The sequence below is a fragment of the Hetaerina americana genome, unplaced genomic scaffold (genome assembly GCF_022747635.1).
Source record: "Hetaerina americana unplaced genomic scaffold, ioHetAmer1.1.p SCAF_41, whole genome shotgun sequence".
NCBI lineage: Eukaryota > Metazoa > Arthropoda > Insecta > Odonata > Calopterygidae > Hetaerina > Hetaerina americana.
Window position 1 is genome coordinate 4574445 of NW_027286997.1, and position 21294 is coordinate 4595738.

General features: G+C 41.5%; 1 protein-coding gene across 1 annotated transcript in view; it reads left to right on the forward strand.

Moving 5' to 3' along the window:
- The window catches only part of LOC139692783 (nuclear pore complex protein Nup160 homolog), a gene marked incomplete at its 3' end in the record, with an annotated part of 58905 nt that extends 38699 nt beyond the window's left edge, over positions 1–20206 (forward strand). Inside the window, exons 16-22 of the mRNA XM_071591063.1 lie at positions 4269–4537; positions 6844–6939; positions 7413–7797; positions 9346–9635; positions 12300–12426; positions 19267–19530; positions 20040–20206. Coding sequence (XP_071447164.1) covers positions 4269–4537; positions 6844–6939; positions 7413–7797; positions 9346–9635; positions 12300–12426; positions 19267–19530; positions 20040–20206 — 1598 coding nt within the window. The remainder of the gene's footprint in view (positions 1–4268; positions 4538–6843; positions 6940–7412; positions 7798–9345; positions 9636–12299; positions 12427–19266; positions 19531–20039) is intronic.
- Between the last annotated feature and the right edge of the window lie 1088 nt (positions 20207–21294).

The following is a 21294-nucleotide window of genomic DNA, read 5'->3' on the forward strand; positions in this document are numbered from 1 at the left end:
CCCTTCCTAACTCATAGCTGATGCTCTGTCTATGTCCATCGTCCCCTGATACATCGTCCGAGTCATCACTGCTGTCAGTAGATAACGACCCGCTCGTTACCTCCGACTCTGAAGAAGATGACGAAGTGGATGTTATTTCCCTCCGATACTTTTTCTTGGAACCCTTTCTCAAGTTCACTTCCTTATCGTTCTTCTCACTGCCCAATTTTTGTAAAATTCGGCTAATTCCATCCGTTAGGTTGTTGATCATCTCGTTCTGCTGTTGCAATTGACTCCGCAACTCCTTTATTTCCTCAGAGTTGCGGTCGCTCTGTACTGGTATCTCTTTCTGATTTGATTTCGCTTCCGAAGGCAGAATGCGCAGTTTTTTCTTTTCTCTGGTCAAATCTGACGCTTCTTTCCTTTCCCCCAGCGGCGGAAAATCATATGAGTCCATCAGCGGCAGTTTGGGCTGAGGGCCCCCCGCTGCGTTTGCTGTAATGGTCCGAATGGGGTTCAGTTCCTCATTAATTTCTCCGTCGCTTGCGGCAACTTTCTCCGTCTCGATGTGCTTCTTTTTATGCCCCTTACTGCATGCTCGTTTCATTTTCCGCCCTGCATCTAGGTCTTCGTCCCAGTTTAAGGCGTATAAAGCTCCTGAGAGGGTTACATCGTCAGGCTGCACATCTTCGTCCAATTCTTTGACCATGGTGTCCCTAACCGTGGTTGTGCCAAAAGAAGCTTAGCCCGCAATAATCGCTCTTTGCGCACTAAGAGTGGCCCTACCAAGGAGTGTCCTTTACTTGACAACTCATTTTCCACCTCTTCTTCACTCATTTGCTTAATTATTTCAAATTCTGCCTTTACCGCTGAATGCCGTAGCAGTGCCCTCATATCTCTCTGATATCTCGCCAAAAATCCAGTGTCACCCTCCATTGTAAATTAGGAAGAAGAAAATTCTTAACCTATTGAATAATTAAAGGATTTGCCCCACGTTGGGCGCCATTTGTGACGCGGTATTTAATTCATAGATAAATTTTCCCCGATACCGCGAGACAAGGGAGGCCGCGACTCTACTTGTTTTGAGGGCGCCAGGCTAGCCGCATGGCTAGCCGCAGAGTCACGCCGCTGGCTGTCACCTGGCCCATCACACTCCTCGTCCCAGGGGAGGGCTCGCTCACCTTTTATGTGCCCCGGGGTGGGCAGCGGCTCTTCAGCTGAAATCACGAGGGACGCTAGGAGGCGCATAAAAATGGACTACGACGAGTAAACTTCACAAGAACTATTTATTATCACAAGAAAAGGTGTGGGCGCTCCCAAGCAAACATGACGCGCGGTGCCGACGCCTGCTGGGCCACGATGTTGGGTGGCCGCTCGGCTGCAGCCGAAGATGGCCGCCTCGCTGTCGACTGCTGGCTCCCGATGTTCCGGTCGGGGCCTGCGGGGGGCCCACACGGCGAGGTCGGTTGCTGGCACGCGCACCCCCGGTGTTCGCAGGCTGTCGGTGACTCGACGATGATAGCACACGACCTTCTCTCTCGGGCATCCCACAACGAACTCTCCTTACCACGTGTTGGCCGGCACTCTCCGCGCGCGGCGCGCCCCGCTCTTCTTTTTTCTTACATACATTGTCGGCGCCAACAGATAGCGCCCCGCCGTTCTACGGCTCGCGAGAGAGGCGCGCGTATTCGAACTGGGCAAGTGACGCTGCGCCAAGCACAACGTCACAGGGATGCTATTACTTGCTAAGCATGGTTCCACTGTTTTGAAAATATCAATTTGGAGCATGACTTTGTATGATTAGAAAACTTAGTTATTGAGGTAAGGGCGGCAAAAGTACAGAGGTTTTTGATGTGTGGGTGTGGAGAAGGATGGAATAAGTAAAATACAAGGTTTGTATGAAAAGTACCACTACTAATATTTTCATGCCATGCACGTGAAGAGGTTAATTCAGACTGTTGGTTAATTGTGCAAACAATCGCAAATCTTATATTGGCATTGATACAAAGATGACTGTGCACACACCATTGTTATCATTGAAAAGTTGGCATTGCAAAAGATCTGAGCGAAACTCGTCCCGAAGGCCTTGATGGATGACCAAGAGCAGAGTCAAGTCTCTGCTTGCGAAGACCCTCTGCCTGTATGTCATTGTGACTATTTACCAACCCCCTCACAGTCACGACTTGGTACCAGTAGACTATTTCCTATTCCCAAAAGTGAAATCCTCCCTCCCTCACATGAAGGACACCACCACCATGGGACGTTAAGTCAAGCCGTGGAGGAATCTTACATGCATAGTATCCTTGAGGACCTTCCACCTTCCAGGGAGCCTTTGAGTCGTGGAAAAGCCCCTGGCAAAGGTGTGTCGACAGTCAAGGGATGTACTTTGAAGATATTTGAGGCATTGTAAGAATATCTAAAATAAATCTTTTTTTTTTCCAAAACTTTTTCTGGTACTTTTTCTGCAAACCATGTAAATGGGTAAATGGAGAGTAAAAAAATGCCGAAGTAGTAGTGGGAGAGGAGATAGGGTTGTTGAGAAATTCAAAGGGAGCAGGAAAATGAATTTGGTACTTTTTGAGTGGCATGGAATTTAGAAAACATGATGGATGGAGAGTATTGGGGAGGTGAGTTAGGAAAATGGAAAAAAAGAGAATTGAAGGAGTGTTTCATGCAGTGTCATTTTGTCAAGTTAGGCTAGGCTTAGAAAGTCCATCAAAAACTCACATTTGATCGTAGACTACTGTAATAATAGTTGTTAATCTTCATTGTTTATCAGGTGACCCTGTAAAAGGTCAAGGGAAAAAAATTATGATAGCACGTTGCTAGGGCATGTTCCATGGAATGTGTTCTTTCGTTGTGAGACGTTGAAATTGTTGTTGATGAATTGGAGAGTAAGTAAGAGTTTTCTTCTTTAAAATTTGGTGTTTGTGATGAAAGTGAGCGCATAAACCAGTTCACGTTGTATATCGGTGGGTCAAGTTCTCATGGAGGACACCTCTGACTCCATTCCATTATCATTCTGCAACCACCAAATGCCACCATTGCTATTCCACCACCAAAGGAGCATCAGAAGCTGCAGTGGCCGAATGAGGAGAGGGCTGGACTGCAGCTGCAGTAAGAAGTCTGCATGAAATAATAAGATAATGGGAGAGGAGATGGAAAATTAGGTGCTTAGGAGGAAAAAGTTTGTGATGACGTTGGTGAAGATAATTATTTTGCTACGCCGAAGCTGCTAAAAATGAGTATTCCACGTATGATAAGTGCAAGGAATTAGCCTTTCATTGGGAATCTTTTCCACCTGATCTCTACTGACACCATGTTACTCAATTTTTTCAGTTTCCATTTATTTGAGGTACAAAATATATTTAGAAAATAAAACTGTAGCAAATTCAGGGGTTACGTTTTAATACTTATATCGTTAATTTTCGAAAACCCATTTATCCATATATCCATAGTGATACAGAATGTATACTTCAAAATATTTTTCTAAAAGTTGCAATGACCTCGAATGAAGTAATAATAAATGATAATTTATAAAGGTTTGCTAGTAAGGTTGCATTATTAGCATAATTGGGGGATCAAGATGGTGTGGTGGCTGTCATACTGGCTTCCCACCCGAAGGGCCCGGGTTCAAATCCCGGCGGTGTTGAATATTTTTCAGTGGTATCTCGATCCCTACTTGAGGTGCTTTGTGGAGGGCCTTTTGAGTGAGTACCCCGTCCGTCGGATGGGACGTTAAACTGCGGACCCCTTGGTGCCTTTCGTAAAGAGTAGACTTATGCCGACGCTGGGTTCCTCTCCACCCTTCATCCTTTCCTGTCCATCCCCTATGGCGCAAATGACCTCAGCAGTCGGTCGCCTCCTTCCCTTGAATACTACTACTACAACTATGCATAAGAATAAATGAAGAATAGAAATTACATGTTTCTTCTTTTTCTCATGGATTTTTGGGATGAAATAACTGTGACAGTAGCAGATCTGTATAAAATAGAATGCAATTAGAAAGGTATTCTTCCAGACTAATTTATTTTTGCGAGACTATTCTCTAAATTATCGGGTGCATAGGTATGTAAATGTTTGGTTTTTTTCAATTTTCATTACATAATGCGCATCTTCATTTTTTCGATCAAATGAACATTTTTGTATTGATAACGTGCGCATTATCGATGGGAAAGTATGGCATTTCATGGTTGTCTTGTCTTACACATAATCATCATCAATATTGCTGAAGGGTATGCCATTTCAAGTTGAAATGTGACATACTTCTGTTGTTCTCCTGCCTGCAGGGAAGTTCATCTTGGGTGCAGCCCTCTTGATTGGAGGTGGAGAAGCTGACAAAGCCCATGACCTGGTGGTGCAAGCTGCCGAAGGTGTCAGCTCTGACCATTTCATGGCTAATGCTCTTCTGCAGCACTCGTCAAGGCCCCACAAAGGCATTTACCCTAGCCTAAAGAAAGATCTTGAAGGTGCTGGAGGCAAGGACTTTGGAGCTGGCTTTTCTGCTGAAGAAGATCAACCTTCAAATGCGAGGCTTCTCACCCAGTACTACTTATTGGTGAGTGGTTAGGGTCTTTGCTGCAAGCACTTCAAAATGCGCTTAAGTGTTCAAGATACGATGTTTGCCCGGAAAGAATTCAGCCAGGCAATATTTTGTGAAAAATAGTGAACTTAGATCAATGAGGAGCCCTTAGACTCCTTTGAAATACTCACCTTGGGACCTCACACACTTACAATGCAAGAATGTTGGTACATTTTGATGGGGTATCCCTCTGGAAGTTTTTATGTGATTTATGATAAACTTCTAAGGAAGGTTTCCAGTTAGCATATGATTACATTTTAGTTTTATCCAAAGTTAAAAGAGTACGTTTTGTGTAGAATTGAATTTACATAATTCATTCTAAATGTATTGCTCAAAATATTCATTTAGAGTTTCAAAGTAGATTATCTGCTCTGTAAACATTTTCATCCACAACTCTAGGGCTTAATTTATTCAGTCCCAGTTAAGGAGATATTTTTCTGCATAAGAGCTTTCTAGGAAGGATCCATCAATGCAATATTTTGAAAAAATAGCCCTCCTGGAGAAATGCGGAGGCCTTAGTTGTCCCCTTCGAAGTATTGCAACAGAGTGTTGGGAAGCCCAGTCTTCCCAACACTCTGTTATGGACGGGATAAAGGAGAATGCATGCAAGGCAGGTGATGGCCATTCAGAAAAAGGAATTTGTTGATTGTTTGAAAAGTGAAAGGGATGCTGGGATAAGTGTGTGAGGCCCCAAGGGACGTACTTCGATTGGGACAACTAAGGCCTCCTCATTTCTCTGGGTTGGCAATATTTTTCTCAAAATATTGCATGGCTGTATGGTTCCCAGACAAACCTCATATTTTACACGTTATGCATTACCATTAACTATTCTGGCCAAGTGAGAGTGCATATATTATCATAATTAGAGAATTTGGCCCACGTTATCAATAGCTTTGAAATATGTCATTTGAATTGTAAGTTCTGGAGCAAGAAAACTTCATTTCCCCAGAATAGTTAGAGGCAGTAGTAGCAGTAAATGAGTCAAAACACTTCAGGGTAGGAGTTGGATACACAATATTCCATTTATGGAAAGGCTATTGAAGAAAATCAATACATATTTAAGAGAGGCTCAACATTTTAAATCATTTGGTCCGTACTGCCAACAGATACAAACCCATTCAAATAATCAGAGAGACTAATTCCAAAGAAACTGCGGGAGATGCCGCAACAGTAACTTTTAACGGAGTCATCCGCTATGTGCATTTCAATGCAACAATTTCAGAGTGTAAAAATCATTCGCCTTGACGGGGATTCGAACCCAGATCCCTCAATATCCTTGCATTGCATTGAAATGCACATTAGCGGATGACTCCGTTAAAAGTTACTGTTGCGGCATCTCCCGCAATTTCTTTGGAATTTGTCAAAGGATAAACACCATAAGTGTTTAAAGTTGGCTTTAACCTCGTGGACTGTGGCGCCTCGCGCACGACTACGAATGCCTGTGACATTGTATGTACGCTATTTCGTCACAACATCTTGTTCCTTTAAAAGTCCCAAAATTTCACAGTTTAAGAGGACGCCTCGGTAGCTTAAGTGGCTAAAGCACTCGACCGGATATTGAGGGATCTGGGTTCGAATCCCAGTCAAGGCGAATGATTTTTACACTCTGAAATTGTTGCATTGGAATCAGAGAGACCTTCATGCATCTTTGGTCAAATATGTAAAAACGTTGCCCACTATATATGTAATGAATTCCAAAACATGAATTATTTCAGAAATACTTGAGGGTGAGCTTCATGCTCTGTTAGCTAAAATGGGGTCTAAGAACAGGAAAATTCTAGTGTTTATTGACCAATGACCAGCCCAGCCACCGAATGTACATTTGAGAAATGTATAGTCACAATTTTTCCCTGCATACTCTCTATTGGTGAGCTCCAACCACTGGTTTGAGGTACATTATCTAAGAATTATGGCACAGAAATTGATATCTATGTATGATTGTGCTAGGAATATAAAGACAATCAAATTGCATGGACATGATGCTTTACACTGCATATCATCAGCTTGGAAGCCAGTTGAAGATTCCACATTATATAACTGCGTAAGGAAGGCAGGATTCCATACTGAATTAAAGGAAGATATTCCAGTTGAAGTTATTCATGATGATGATCATACTGTAGACAATGATTTCAGTATTTGAGCTTGTAAAAGTAAAAAGTCTCCGTTTTCCTCCACTTACAATTTACACTTTAATTTGGGGTCCCTAGAAAAGTGCAAATGAGGAATTTTATTGTATGTGTGATTATATGCATTTACTTAGCAAAATATCTTAATGTTTTCAGGTGATTAAGCTGTTTGACCAACTTAACTATCACGATCGAGTGATTGATTTGGCGAAAACAGCCATAACTGTGGCCGATCCAAATGACCCAGACCTGGTGAGAATATTATTATTAGATTCTTCTTCCAATAATTGCTCTGGATAGGTATTCATTAAATACTCCCTTGTTTTACAACATATTTCCCTCCAACACCTAATAGCATGCTGGCAGTGCCTGACACTAGGAACGTATAATTTGGTGAATTGTATTTTTTCCTTTTCATGAATCACTCCCATCGTGATGTTGTCCCAGACAAAGCAACAATAAAAATACCTATGGCTAATTTTCTAGCTGCTATTGACATCATTTTTGTTGAAAAAGTAATCCCACTCTTCCCTTGGTTTATCATCCAGTCCTTAACCTGTTCCTCAGGCTTTGGATATTTGGGAGCGTGGGATCATTAAGTTTTTTACTCGTGGTCTATTGAGAGGGAGGGGTGCTGTGCCTGTGATTAGCAGCATGGCGGCATCCCCGGGGAATTCTTTGTGTGGGTAGTGCCCCTATATCAACCCTTCCTCGTCTCTTCGCAGCCCACGCTTCACTCAATCATGTTCCGCGAGCACCTGCGCCTTGGGCACTGGAGCGAGGCGCAGGAGGCGCTGGTGAGTAATCCCGATGGGGACCGTCGGCGGGATTGCCTTCGCCAGCTGGTGACGGCCCTTTGGGACCGTGGTGAGCTGAGGACCCTGGTGAATTTGCCATCGGGGGTGAGTGCGGCCAAGGCAAAAGGGGGGGTGGGAGGGGCCGGGAGGGCGTCTGGGAGGGGAGGCACGATCCGTGGGGAAGAGGAGGAGGTGGAGACGGTGCTGGAGGCGAGGGCCAGGGCCGTGGACCTCCTCGGGAGCCGCTCCTCTGGCCACAACTACTACGACTTCCTCTACTCGTTCCATGTCACGAGGGGAAACATGAGGAAAGGTAATTTGAGTGGTTCCTTCCAAAATTGTGTGTTTAAAGAACGGTGACAACTTTTCAGAAAATCTCCTTTGGCCCTAGTAAATTAGCACCACTCTTCCAAAGGAAAACTATGAATTGCTGTGATGGCTTGTGGGAGAAAACATTCCACGACAGTGGCCAACCACAACCTCTCGCCCAAAATACCCTTCTGCGGTGGTTTGCAGTCATGTTACTGTCTCGCCAGAGACCAACTGCGGACACAAACACTCGGACCTGAAATGGGATTCTTCTCTGGGTTCAAGAGACCCCACCAAGGGTGCCTGGGTCATGACCACTTGTGCAATATCAGTGAATGCTTCTGGGAATTAATTCTGCGGCAGGGGCAGGGCCGACACACTCTCTCACACATGCAGAGGGGGCCTGAATGCTGGGAGAATATGACTCAAATTGAGCAAAGTCAAGCGATAGCAGCGAAGAAGGAAAGATAAGGGTGTGCGTCGGATATGCGTATTTCGGATACAAAGCAATCCTCCTCAGGGAACTGAAGGAAATAAACCCTTCCAGTTGAAGGTTGGTAAGTGAACTAGGAGACAGACAAACGTTCTATATGGACACTAAGATGAAGAAGGGGGGATTGGAAGAACCAATGATGTTCAAAAAGGGGGAGGGGTTAATGGGGCATTGATGGGACCTTGCACAAAAGCTGCTATGAAAATGAAGACTCTGGGATGTTTAAAAGAATTGAAATTTGGGCATTGCTATGATTGCAGAGAAGAAGACTCCGTCAGTCTTTAGAGTTAAAACCTCAAACCAGAGCTGATGTAAGATATAAATTGCCTGCGCAAAGTAATAAATTCTTGAAGTAATATAAATTGCCTGCGCAAAGTAATAAATTCTTGAAATACTCCAATTTTAGGTAAAATTAGGTTTTATACCATTGTTCAACCACTGCGAAGTGGCTTCTGTAGTTCTTACTTGTGTAATCTGAATTTTCAAATTGTAGTCTGTAAAAAAGGGTATGACACAGTTGGAAAATTTTAAGAAAAATTGTGAAGTGTGAGATAAAAGAGAAGTTAAAAATGTGCTGTAAAGACTCTACAATGCTAGTTTTAATAGTTTGAATTAAGAAGATCTGAAGGTTAAACATGAATTTACAATAGTTTAACCCATTGCCTCAATCGAGTTTAATCACATTTCAACAGTTCAAATGCGATTAAACTCGATTGAGGCAATCATCTTCTTACGGTCAATTCTTTTTAGGCATTCATAAGTTATGAATGCATCTGGAGTAAACCTTATATTTAACCATCATGTTCTCGTTTTTATGCGGAACCCTTTCACTTGTTAATTAGTGCACCATGTGGCTTATTCGAAACAATTATTTGGAGTCATTTTTAGGCATGGCAATCCTTTATTTGTGAACGTGTTTTTTCCTACCGTTATTGAGGTTGTTTTCATTGTAGGTGCTATTTGTGATTGGAAAAAGCAAAGATCACGCCGTCCTCCTGCAGTTCCATTAAATCTGCTTCCGTGTTGTGGATTGATGATGCCTTCTGCGTTTGATTTCAGCGGCGTGTGCCATGTATGAGCAAGCAATGCGGCTGGAGCAGGAGGTGATGGGCTGCCGTGTGGGGCCCGAGGGGGGCGTGGGCAGCTGGAGCTGGGCCCTGGACAAGCGGGCCCGCTGCCTGCTGGCCTGCATGAATGCCCTCTGCCTGGTGCAGCGGCGCTATGCGTGGATCGTCAAGCCCCTCCCACGTGAGCCCCCCTTTGAAGCAGGAGGCAGTCCCGAAGGCGGCAGCGGGCCTGCTTTCATTGGAGGGGAGAGGAGTCCCAAGCGCCGTAGTGACGGCGAGGAAGTGAGTGTGGTTGCAATTCAATCTTTCACCGGCACAAACCATGGTTGGTGGCTGCCATAGAAAAATCTGAAAGTTTCAGATTGCGAAACATTACCCTTTCCTCATTTCCAAAACATTTGGGGCGTCAATCTTTCAGTCTGAAAGTCTTTCTAACCTGTCATTCAAGCAGAGTTAACCTTTTCTTTGAAACTGTTTCATTTTCTATTGAGCTGCTATTTCCATTGTCCTATGTTCACATGTTGGTGTTCTACCTTCATGCGTACGCTTCACAGCATTTCTTATTATGGGAGGTACTCTTGAGGAAAACCATGTGTTAAGTTAATAATTGAAACCTAACCTCCCTCAATGTCTTTCATAACAGCCTAACCTTGCATGCTTCTTTCACCTCTGTCACATTCATTCATGCTCTCCTGTTCTGAGATCTAATACTGTTGGTCTTGAGAGGACACATTAGATGGTCGAGGCATGACGTAGAAGAAAATGAAGAAACAAGAGCATAAAGAAAAGAGAAACTAAACGTAGTCGCGCATCTGCTGTAATGAAGATCCTGTTGATTGCACTTGAGTTTGATGTGACAAAAGTGTTAAGTTTAATGTTATTGAAGGAGATGTCCAGCAAGAAACTTAATTTTAGGGGAGGAAATGGAGGAGGTGTAGGAGAGAGAGAGAGAGAGGAAGGAGTGGTTGAGGGTGGAGATGGAGAAGTTAAGGCCCTCTGTGCCATGCGACCAGAGAAGGAAAATGCCATTGATGAATCGGAGTCAAATAAGAAGTTTCTAGGCATAATTTAAGAGGAATATTTTTTTAAAGATGGCCGCATTAGAGACTGGCATATGATGGGCTAAATCTATTTCCCATAGCACTGCATTTTACTTGAAGGTAGAATTGGCTGGTGAAGGAGAAGGAATTGTGGGTGAGGATGAAATGGCAGATATTGATGAGAAATTCTGAATGAGGGATATGTGGGGACCTTATTTGGCCAGGAAGTGGCGCAGAAAGAAGAAATAAGAACCGAAAGAAAGAAGAACCGTTGGCTTGCATTATGAAGGGAGGTGTGGCATTCATGGTTGAAATGTTAATGGGGAAGGATGGTTGACTTCAGGAGTTAAGAGGAAGTATGTGGTCTGTTCAAAATGTTGCCAAAGTTTTTGGATACCCCCACCTCTAGTTGGCTATTTTTTAATGTTTGGAGGCAATCTGTCCATAGAAGCTTCCTGAATACCTTCAACCACTTTGTTGTTTAGTTACAGTTGTTTGCGTGAAGGGATGTTCATGGAGTACTACAAAAAATTGTATCCACCGAAGTGAGCTCTTTGAAGGAGCAGCCTTGTTTTGTGAAATTCTATGTGAAACTCAGGAAATCTTTGACGGAAACTTTTCAGTTGATCACCAAGGCTTATGGTGAGGATGCTATGAAATGTACCGTGTATTATGCGTGGTTTACCCGGTTCAAAAAGGGGCAGCAATCGGTGGAAGATGACAAGCATGCTGGAATACCATGAATGTCAACTGATGACCCTCACATCGAGAAATTGAACAATCTCATTCAGGCAAATGAATGGTTGACTTTCAGGAGACTTGCAGAGGAGTGTGGCATCTCGATTTGTTCATGCTATGAAATCCTGATTGAAACATTGAGGATGTATTGAGTCTCTGCCAAAATCGTGCCTAACCTGGTGACAGCAGACCAGAAACAACATCTGGGTTAAAGCCTATCAGGAACTGTATGGACGAGCTGAAGAGGGTGAAACCTACTTGTCTAGGACCATAGCAGGTGATGAGTCATGAGTTTATGGCTATGACATGGTAACTAAAGTGCAATCTTCTTAATGGATTGGTGAAGCATCTCCCCACCCTAGAAGAGCGAGACGAGTTTGCTCAAATGCCAGCCAGGGTGATGTTGACTGTTTTTTCAATACAAAGGAGGTTTTGCATCACGAATACCTACCCTAGTAAGAGGCCAGGCACTCCACATTGAGTGCAACCTTGGGGTTATGAAACACCAAAGAGAGAGAATCTGATGAAAACAGCCGAGAGCTTTGAAGGAGCGGTGAGTGGTTATTTCACCACGGCAACGTGCCAGCTCATTGGTCTCTAAAAACTCGTGAGTTCTTGTCAAAAACAAGGCCGTTGTGCCACCACACCCACCCTGCTCACCAGACCTGGCCCCGTCTAACTTTTTCCTGTCCCCCAAAACTAAAAACCTCGCTCAAAAGAAAAAGATTTGCCACCATTCCAGAGATAGAGAAAAATTCAATGGAGGAGCCTATGAGCATTCCGGAAGAAGCGTTCCAGGACTGTTTCAAAAAATGGAAACACCTTTGGGATGAGTATATACTTGTGGGAGGAGAATACTTTGAGGGGGACTCTGACCAATAATTTGTTATTGAGGTATTTCTTTTTGTGATAAAAAAGTTTTTAGGCAATATGACTTGTCAACTTTTTTAAGTAAAATGCCTTTAATATGAGCATGTTGGGATGAGCACATCCTTGAGTGCATTGACAATATAGCTCTATGAGCTAGAAAGAAAGAGAATTAAAGAAATGTGGTCAGGTGATTACATTTTACATCTGACTATGATGTACCATTATCATAATCGAAAATTAATCTTCACACATGGGTAAGTTATTATGTTAACTTTGTATGTCATTTCATATTTTCCAGGTTGTGCAAAACAGAATTAAAAGACAAGTGGAAGTCCTAGAGTATAAAGATATAAAGAAGGAATATGAAGTTGTGATTGCTCGCTTGAAGTTGATAAAATATGCCCCAGAGCACGCCACTGTAACAGGTAAATAGCTGTATAATTATTTGGATAGGCTGTAGTGATTGTAATTAATATGGCCCCTGGTTGTTAGAATCTTTGCTGTGTTTCAAGTCATCCCCGCTATTTAAATTTGATGTGGAGTGTAGGAACCTGAAAATTTTAATTACAAAAAAATTAATGATGTGATGGCATTGAAAGTTGACAATTCTTTAAATGCGAGAGTGTACGATTGCATAATAATGTTCAATATGCATGTCATGCCCACTCCTTAAGAATTAGTAGGAGGCATAGAATTTTCGGAAAAGAGGCAATTACGTAAGCAAACCACCAGGAAATGTTCTAGTAGTGCTAATCTGAATTCCTAAGAGGGTGGTCCCAGAAGTACGCGACCCAACAAAGAAAACACAAGAATTTTGGAAAAAAATGTATTTATTTTTTAATATAATCTCCTTTCAGCTCTCTACCCTTTTCCCAGCGATGTTCGATACCCTTTTTATAATAAAAACTGTCTATCTCCTCAAAATAGTCATCAACTGCCGACATCACTTCTTCACGGTTGGAAAATCTTTGACCACCGAGGAGCCATTTTTTCAAGTTTGTGAACAGAAAATAATCCAAGGAAGCTGAATCTGGCAAATAGGGTGAGGCATGAGGTAGCAATTCAAACTTGGATTCATGAATTTTGGCCAATACAATAACGTATTTGTGAGCTGGTGCATTGCCTTGATGAAACAGCACTTTCTTCTTAGCCAAATGCGGCCGTTTTTGCATTATTTCTTCGCTCAAGCGTTGCAATAAGTTCACATAATACTCGCCGTTGATATTTTTTCCTTTTTCAAGAGAGTCAATGAAAATTATCCCACGCTCATCCCAAAAAACCAACGCCATGACCTTGCCTGCAGATGAAACGGTCTTCGCCTTCTTTGGAGGCGGTTCTCCCTTTTGAATCCATTGTTTTGATTGTTCTTTTGTCTCCGGTGTGAAGTGATGGACCCATGTTTCATCCATGGCTATGAAGCGGTGCAAAAATCATTCTCCTTTGTTGCTGTGAAACTTTGCTAAACACTCAATTGAGACATCTTCACGACACTGGTTTCGCTCGAGTGTGAGCAAACGTGGCACCCATCTTGCACACAGCTTTCTCATGTCCAAATTTTCAGTTAAAATGTGATGTACCGCGCTTTTTGAAATGGCTACTACGTCTGCTAGCTCGCGCACTTTCAGCCGACGATCATCCAGCATCACTTTGTGGATTTTCTTCACCGTTTCTGGAGTCGTCACCTCATTTGGTCGACCAATGCGATGTTCGTGTTGACAGCTCGTATGGCCTCGTTTAAACTCTGCTGCCCAATATTTTACTGTTGTAAACAAAGGATTAGACTCACCCAGTGTAGAGTCCAGTGCAGCTTTTATCTTGGTTGGGCTGAGGCCATTCAAATAAAAGTATTGTATCATATTATGATGACAAATTTTCGCAAATTCACTGAAAACGTTCACTATTGATGGCTGCTAAACAAATACTAAACAACGTGGCGTCTTCAAACTTGAAACATATGCTTTATAGATTGCAATCTTTATAATACAGTGATATTTGTGAAACAACTACCGCCATCTATAGGTCAGGCCGGGTACTTCTGGGACCACCCTCGTGAGTGCACTTGGAACCTTGCTTAACAAGTGCCTTGTATTGTAAGTAATGTGTAAAACAAGAAACTATATTGTTCCCGAAATGACTCACTGAACGAGTGACTCTTCCCCTAATGAGTGAGACGAGGGGAGGGGAATTCCCGGAATGATGGCACACCTGCTGCTTCAGTTTGTGATTGGTGCTCATTCCACTAACACCTCATGCCCTCCTTTTCAGGCATTAGTTTTGATTTTTTTTTGTACAAAGCTTAATAATAATTTGTGCATAGTTTTGAAAGTGTCTTCGAAGAAAAATTTGCAAGAACACAGCCGTAAAATTAACCGTAGAAATGAAAAGTAAAAGCATTGAAAATGAGAAACAAGGTGTGAGCGTGGCTGACCAAGAACGCATGTACAATCGGTCGACCATTTGCATTTTCTTGGAGAGCAAGGCCAAGATTAAGGAGATGCTTCAGAGAGAGTGACGAGAATATCTATGCGACAGTAATGTATTCTCAATAATGTTGAAAGGTTGTTTCTCATGTGCATAAACAAAAAGAAATTGCATTGCAACACAATTGACCAGAATATCACTTGTGAGGAGGCAAAAGTGATATTTGCTGACCTCGTTAAGGTGATGCCAGAATTATCAACATCTGAAGGATGATTTACTTGGAGACGTGCATGATTTGAGAGGTTAAAGAGAAGAGCCGGCATCCACGGCATGATGAAGCTGCGAGCTCCAACTCAATTGTGGCAGGTAATTTCATCGGTGACTTCAAGAAGGTCATAGATTCAGAGGGTCACCTGTTTTTAATTGTGACGAGACTGGTTTCATCTGGAAGAGAATGCTGGAGGGAATCTAAATGGAAACTCTCCTTGTTTACCATGCAGAGAATCCTAAAATGTGAAGTGAAAGAGAAGCCCGAAAGAGCATGCGAAATGTGATGTGGAGGTCATGGGAAACTGTTGTGTCATTCCGTGCGTATGAAGCATCACTGTAATCAAGCAGTGGTTATGCGCACCAGAAATTTGTTTAATTACAATGCTGAGTTGAATTTGTGCAAAATTTAGAAGCATCAGCAAAAACAAACTTCTCTAGACAGCTTTCTAGTAAAAAGGAATTAGGTGCATATCATAAATAATTATTTATTTATTTGAATTCTTTTTTGTTTTTAAAATTGAGTTTGTATTCCTGGTTGTTTCATTCCACGACTGAAGAAAAGATGAACGTGATCCACAATCCTAAATAATGTGTGTAGAATTTTCTTCTTTACTATCATTGTATGTAATGTATTTTGACATGGAATGCATTATCTTCATTAATCCATTTGTAAAAAATTGTTTCACTGAGCGAGTTTCACTTCGAGAAAGGTTGTGGAACAAATTATTCTCATTGTACAAGGCTACACTGTATGTGAGTTCCCGTGGCCATGTTATAACTTTAGTGAGGCATCCACTGCATTGATTTTTTGGACAATACAAGCCAATATGTTAATAAAAGCTGGATATTTGTCGAAGTGGTCCAGATTTTAAAGTGCTAAATCCTAATATTTTGAGGGAGCTACAAGCAAGACTTGACTTTGAGTTGATTGAGTTGGGTTTTGAGATGATTGAACATGATTTGAATGGACTGTACCATTTGCTAAGTAACATCATGCATGCGGAATGGTCTCCCATGCATGGAGCTGAATTAGATTTTTTGCATAATTGTCATAAAGTGGAACCCAGCCTATGTTGCCTCAACAACAGCAATTGGAATAGTCGATTGAAATCTGCCTTAACAGCAAAGTTACTAAAAAAAATAAGTAGTCTCCCCTTAATTAAAACAAGAACTTCAAAGAAGATTAAGGGTACATGCAAAATACAGTGAGACAGAGGGTTCGTAATCTTCAAGTGATAGAAGGGTTGTATGTTAATGCCAAGTTGAGTTACAGAAATTTGAAGCTCAGAATATCTAAAATGAAAATTAGAATTTGCAAATGTGTAAATGAAATACACAGCACTGTTTATAAAAGTGAATAATTCAAGAAAGTAGAAAAAATATTAATTCGAGTTCAATAAAACCTAAAAAATAATTTAGCCTCTGGGGAGGGCGTGTCATTTCTCGACATTCGTCCTCATCTCTCTGCCAGTAATTCTTTTTGTCACACCAACCTCTGCATACTTAAGCCTCTTGGAGTCAGTAGAAGGGTTCTCCTGAGGGGTGTAACGAGTTGCCCAAGGGCAAAGGATGCAGAAAAAGCCCACAGCTCCAAGTGCATCTCAGCAGCACCCCCTCCACCCATCTCGCACTCGCTGAGAGAAAGAGATCCTGAGATATACATGGTTAATATAAAAAGTATCAGGGAAATTTTATTGAAAAATAGATTTATTTCAGGTATTGCTCATTGAAATCCTCAAAGTACATCCTTTGAGAGTGTCGGCACACTTTTGACGGCAACTTTTCCACGACTTGGAAGGCTCCCCGGGTAGGCGGAAGGTCCTTAAGGGTACACGTGCCAGCTTCTTTGGCGGCACTTAGGGTCCCATGGTGGTGTTTCTTAGAAGGAAGGAGAATTTAACTTTTATAGAAATAGTCTGTTGATTCCAAGTCGGGATTGTAAGGTGGTTGGGGAATGGTCGCGGTGCCGTTGCAGGAGGTCTTCGCAAGCAGACACTCGACTCTGCTCTTGGTCATCTGTCGGGAGACCTTCGGAATGAGTTTAGCACATCTTTTGCTTCCCCAAGTTTTTAGTGATTATGGTGTGCACTTTCATCTTATCAATGCCAATATACGATCTGTGATCATGCGTACACTTAACCAACACAGTCTCATTTCAGCACTTCATGCAATGCACGTCAGGAAATAATTCTCTGACCAATAATTTTTATACAAATCTTGTATGAATAGCAGGAAGGCGGACAAAGCAAAGTAAGACAGTTCCACATTTGCTTGATGCTCCACTCGAGGGCTCTGAGTGAACACATCAAATAGTGCTCAATGCTCCAATCACAGCTGTTGAGTAACCCTGTCTGGAATGCAACAGTTTCACTTCTCTCCCCCTGACCGGGAACTACCACGCTATGCAAACTCTACCGTAGTCTCTGGCTGTGGGACTCCTGTTTCTGAAATGCCATGGAAAGTGGATCTCAATGTGAAGTGAAGATTTTGAGTTTTGGTCCGTCAAGTCCATTTGTTGAGCGTGGTTACTTCCCTTGTGGCTGTGTGATAATTTTGAAAGTGTTTTGCCATATTCTTTTATCATAGATAATTTTTTATTGTCTTTTGGATTGAATTGTTCCTTGCTGTGTGTTAATAATTTGTTCTTTGTGGTAGTTTCATCAGTACTCACCTGAATACTTGAACTTTTTATGGTTTAGGAATGGAAGTGTCAATGATCACAGAAAAAAAATTCCCAGTGCACTTCATCAATTATAAAAATGTAAAATTGAGGCTTGAGCGAAGCATCTTTGTATTGCTACCCTATAATTATATCAACAAAGGTGAATGAAATGAATAAAGGAATATCCACAAATTTTGTTTTACAAAAACATGTGTTTAATGAAAGCAGAAGTGTAGACGAAGTGAGAACTTTAAAGCACAGCCTTTTTGTTTGGAAACAAAAGTATAAATACATTTAAATTTAGATTTGCCATTGGCAACATTTTGTGCATCATGCTTGTCTTGTTCAAAACCAACATTTCACTGCATCTGTCAATTGGTTCCGAACCACTCCGGGCCCAAAGAAAAGAAGGAATATGATTTACTTTGCCATAGTCATCTTCTCTGTCATGACATCTATCGGTGATAAAGAGAAAGCTAATTTTGTGTCTTTTAATAATGTTCAGACACAGAATTTAATTTTTCAGCAAGTTCCTAACATTCCCATCTACTGTGTCTGTCCTTCTTAAATTCTGCTAAATTTTATCCTGTTTTCATTATTTTCATCCTTTTTGGGGGAATACTTATCAAATTAAATTGAAGTGAAATTAAATGCTAAACTAGCAAGGTTACTAAATCCCGATTGCAAAGGGTGGACCATCATGAAACGTCATTGGATAAAAGAAAAATTTATTCTGCCATATTTTAGGAAAAAATGTCCATTGAGCCTTGACTTTTGAGATATTTCGGCTTTGAAAAAAGTTTTCAAATCCCTAATCCAATGAATAGGAAATAAATCAAAATTTAGCTTTTCTCTTGTTAACTTGTCAGCAAGTTCAGCCTTGGTGAGTCTTGGTCAGGAAGTGTTGCAGAATCAAATAAGCAATTGTAAAAGCTCACTCCTATGTAAAATATTTTTCAGTGCATTTTATTTGGTATTCTCCTTAAACAGTGTAAAATATGGAGAATTCAATATATGTGGTCCCCCAATGCTACGTAGAGGCTTTTGCTTCATAGTTAAGAATTTACAAAAAAAAACAATTGCTTAAAATTTCTTTGCTTTTTGTTATTTTTCTTTTCTTTTTACCATTGTTCTTTTATTTAACTTAGCGAGTCGATAATTAATTATTTTTTACAATATTTGTTCCAAGATAATTTCTAAGGTCTCGTAATATTTTCTGGCACACCACACTCACGAGAAGGTGGAAACTTCAGCTACTCTTCAGCATAATCTACCCATCGACAAAAACTTTTTCACAATGCCTACATTATGATTCCATGTCTGCTGAGAACGCTTTTGCAGGGGTCATGAAAATTGCATGAGCACCCCAACTGGTTTGACCTCCTTTGCACTCTGTTGAACCCACTAATGCACTGCACCCAAATCCATGGCGCCATTGCAGTATGTCCTACTCTGTCTACGATAACTTGCAATGGATGGTAAACCTCGCAAGTGAATAATATGAATTATCGCATGCTTTTCACAGACCTTAGATGATGTAATTTTGAAGTATTAAAAATGTTTCCCACTCATACAGCAGGTGTGCAAACCCTGAGCACATTGCAGCCATCTATGTTTTGTACTTGTGAAGTATTTCCTCACATTCTGACCTCAACTGCATCATCCTGTCTACTCCCATTCCTGAAATTTTCTCTTCCCCCCCCCCTCCCCCCCAATAACTTTGCTCGTCCTTCCTTGACTTGCAACCACTCTACTGTAAAACCATGCGCACACGCACCGCACTTCAAATTGTTGTGCATTGGATGTCAATCAATAAGAGCAGTAAAAGGGGAAACAGGAATGCTGTTGTAATTCATTTTTTCCTTTGTTTGGTCCTTGAGTAATCAAGAGTGTGCTTTTCCAATTACTTGAGGTCTAGCCCTTTCGGAAGAGGAGTTGATTGGTGCCCTGGCAAAGGCTGGCATGTACGACAATGCCCTTCGATTGGGTGCCCTTCTCTTTGAGTCACGGCACGATTGTGAGTGGGCCGTGGGTGTCCTGGAGACAGCAGCCTCCGCCTGTGTTCGACTCCTGCCCAATGGACCATCATCTGCTTATGCAAGTGGAGGGGTGGAGATTGGAGGGTCCCGGGACTCCACGTCTGCGTGGGACCTTCTTGGGGAAAACGATCTCTCAAGTATGCCATTGGTTTCCTCTCTTCACGTCTCTTACAGAAAGGATTAAACTCCCCATGAGGAAATAATTGCATTCTAAGGCTACAATTTGCATAGACTTTGATTCAAGCCTTAACTGAATAAAGGACATTCATTCTTAAGTATGTTAGATGTTTCAACGGGCAGGCCACCATCTTAAGAATTCCACCTTCTGAAGATGGCGACCTTCCCTCCAAAATGCCAAACTTACCCGTGAGTGCCCTTTCTTTGTTTCTTTTTAGTTAAGTTTTGAATCAAATAGTTTACATATATTTGTGTTGTTGCTGAAGAATGGTAATTTCCAAAGATATATATAGGGTGCGGCAACATAACTTCTTATTTTCAATGCAAACTTGTATTTAACACAATTTTTTATTTTTATTAGTTTTTAACACAACATTTTAAAACAATTGACTTACTATTTAAGGATTTAAATACTGAATATGTGCAGCATTAATTACTCTGGGAAAATTTCAAACTCTTGTGTTTGCAGTGCTTGGCATTGGAGATGCTCCTGCAGTTTCACTCTCTTGGAAGCTCCTCGAGCATTTTGTGAACAAGTATGAAACACCAGGGCAGACAATACTTCACAAAGCTGTGGCCACTCGAATTCTTTCAATGGGAGCATTTTTGCCGCACTGGCTCTTAGCCTCCTATAAGGTAAGTGTTTCATTGGCAAATGGTTTTGCCAAGCTTTGCAGTTCTTTCACCTGGAAAATCATGCATTGTTATATTGAAATGAAATTATTGACTAGTAATTCCACACACTCTCTACATAGCACGACCTAGGTTTAGACATTGTCTATCATCATGAGGTGGGCCTCGCAGAAGATAACTTTGTATTAATTTACCTCCTTAGCAGGGTAGGGGGGGATGGGTCAGAGTGGGAGGGGATATAAACGTTAAACTGTAAATGGAAGGGAAGGGAAGTACTGCTTCATGTGTCAATCGTTGGTCGTTAATGGAGGTTTGTTTGGGAGGCATTCTGTGGGGAGCACTGGGCGTGAAAGAGTGGTAGATCTAGGAGTGGGATGGGCGCATAATTTTGTTGGCAACGGATACATTTTAAATTTCTAATTGCTCCAATGCATCAAGCCTGTGGCCTAATTTTCAAAACTGAGAATTTCAGTCTTAAAGTTCACTTTTGTGGTCTCATTGAATGAGTTGCTTTGCAAAGAGGGATGTTATGTTCTTATTCTTCACACATGTTTTGTGCTCCTGTATGCTTTCTTTAAATTTCCTCCATCCTGTTTGCCCAATACATTCAATGAAACACTCCGAGCACTTTAACTCATACACTCTGCTCCTGTCATCTTCGGGAACTTTGTCTTTGGCGTGGGAGATACGGATTTTTAGGCATTAATTATTGTAAAAATCAAATTTAATTTTTTCTTTTGTTAAATTTGTGATTACTTTGTAAATAAAGTCTGTCTGGAATTATAAAGTTACTCATTTTATTTCAATATGTTATATAAATTCCATAAAGTTATGCAGGAGAAAACAAATTTCATGTATGCTAGTGCCAAATGCTAAATCTGGTCCAAAGGCAAGAGTTTCATCATGGGCTAATTCCCTAGAAATGAAGGATTTCTCATGCTATGTCCATCGCCCATTGTTATAACAATAAGTTTTAACGAAACCATTACTTAGCTTGTTGTTGAAGTTTTTTTTTTCTGGAAAATTGCAGAACTGTCAGTTCAGTGTGACAGGTAGCAAGAGGTGTGATTCTGTACATTGTAATTGTGTAT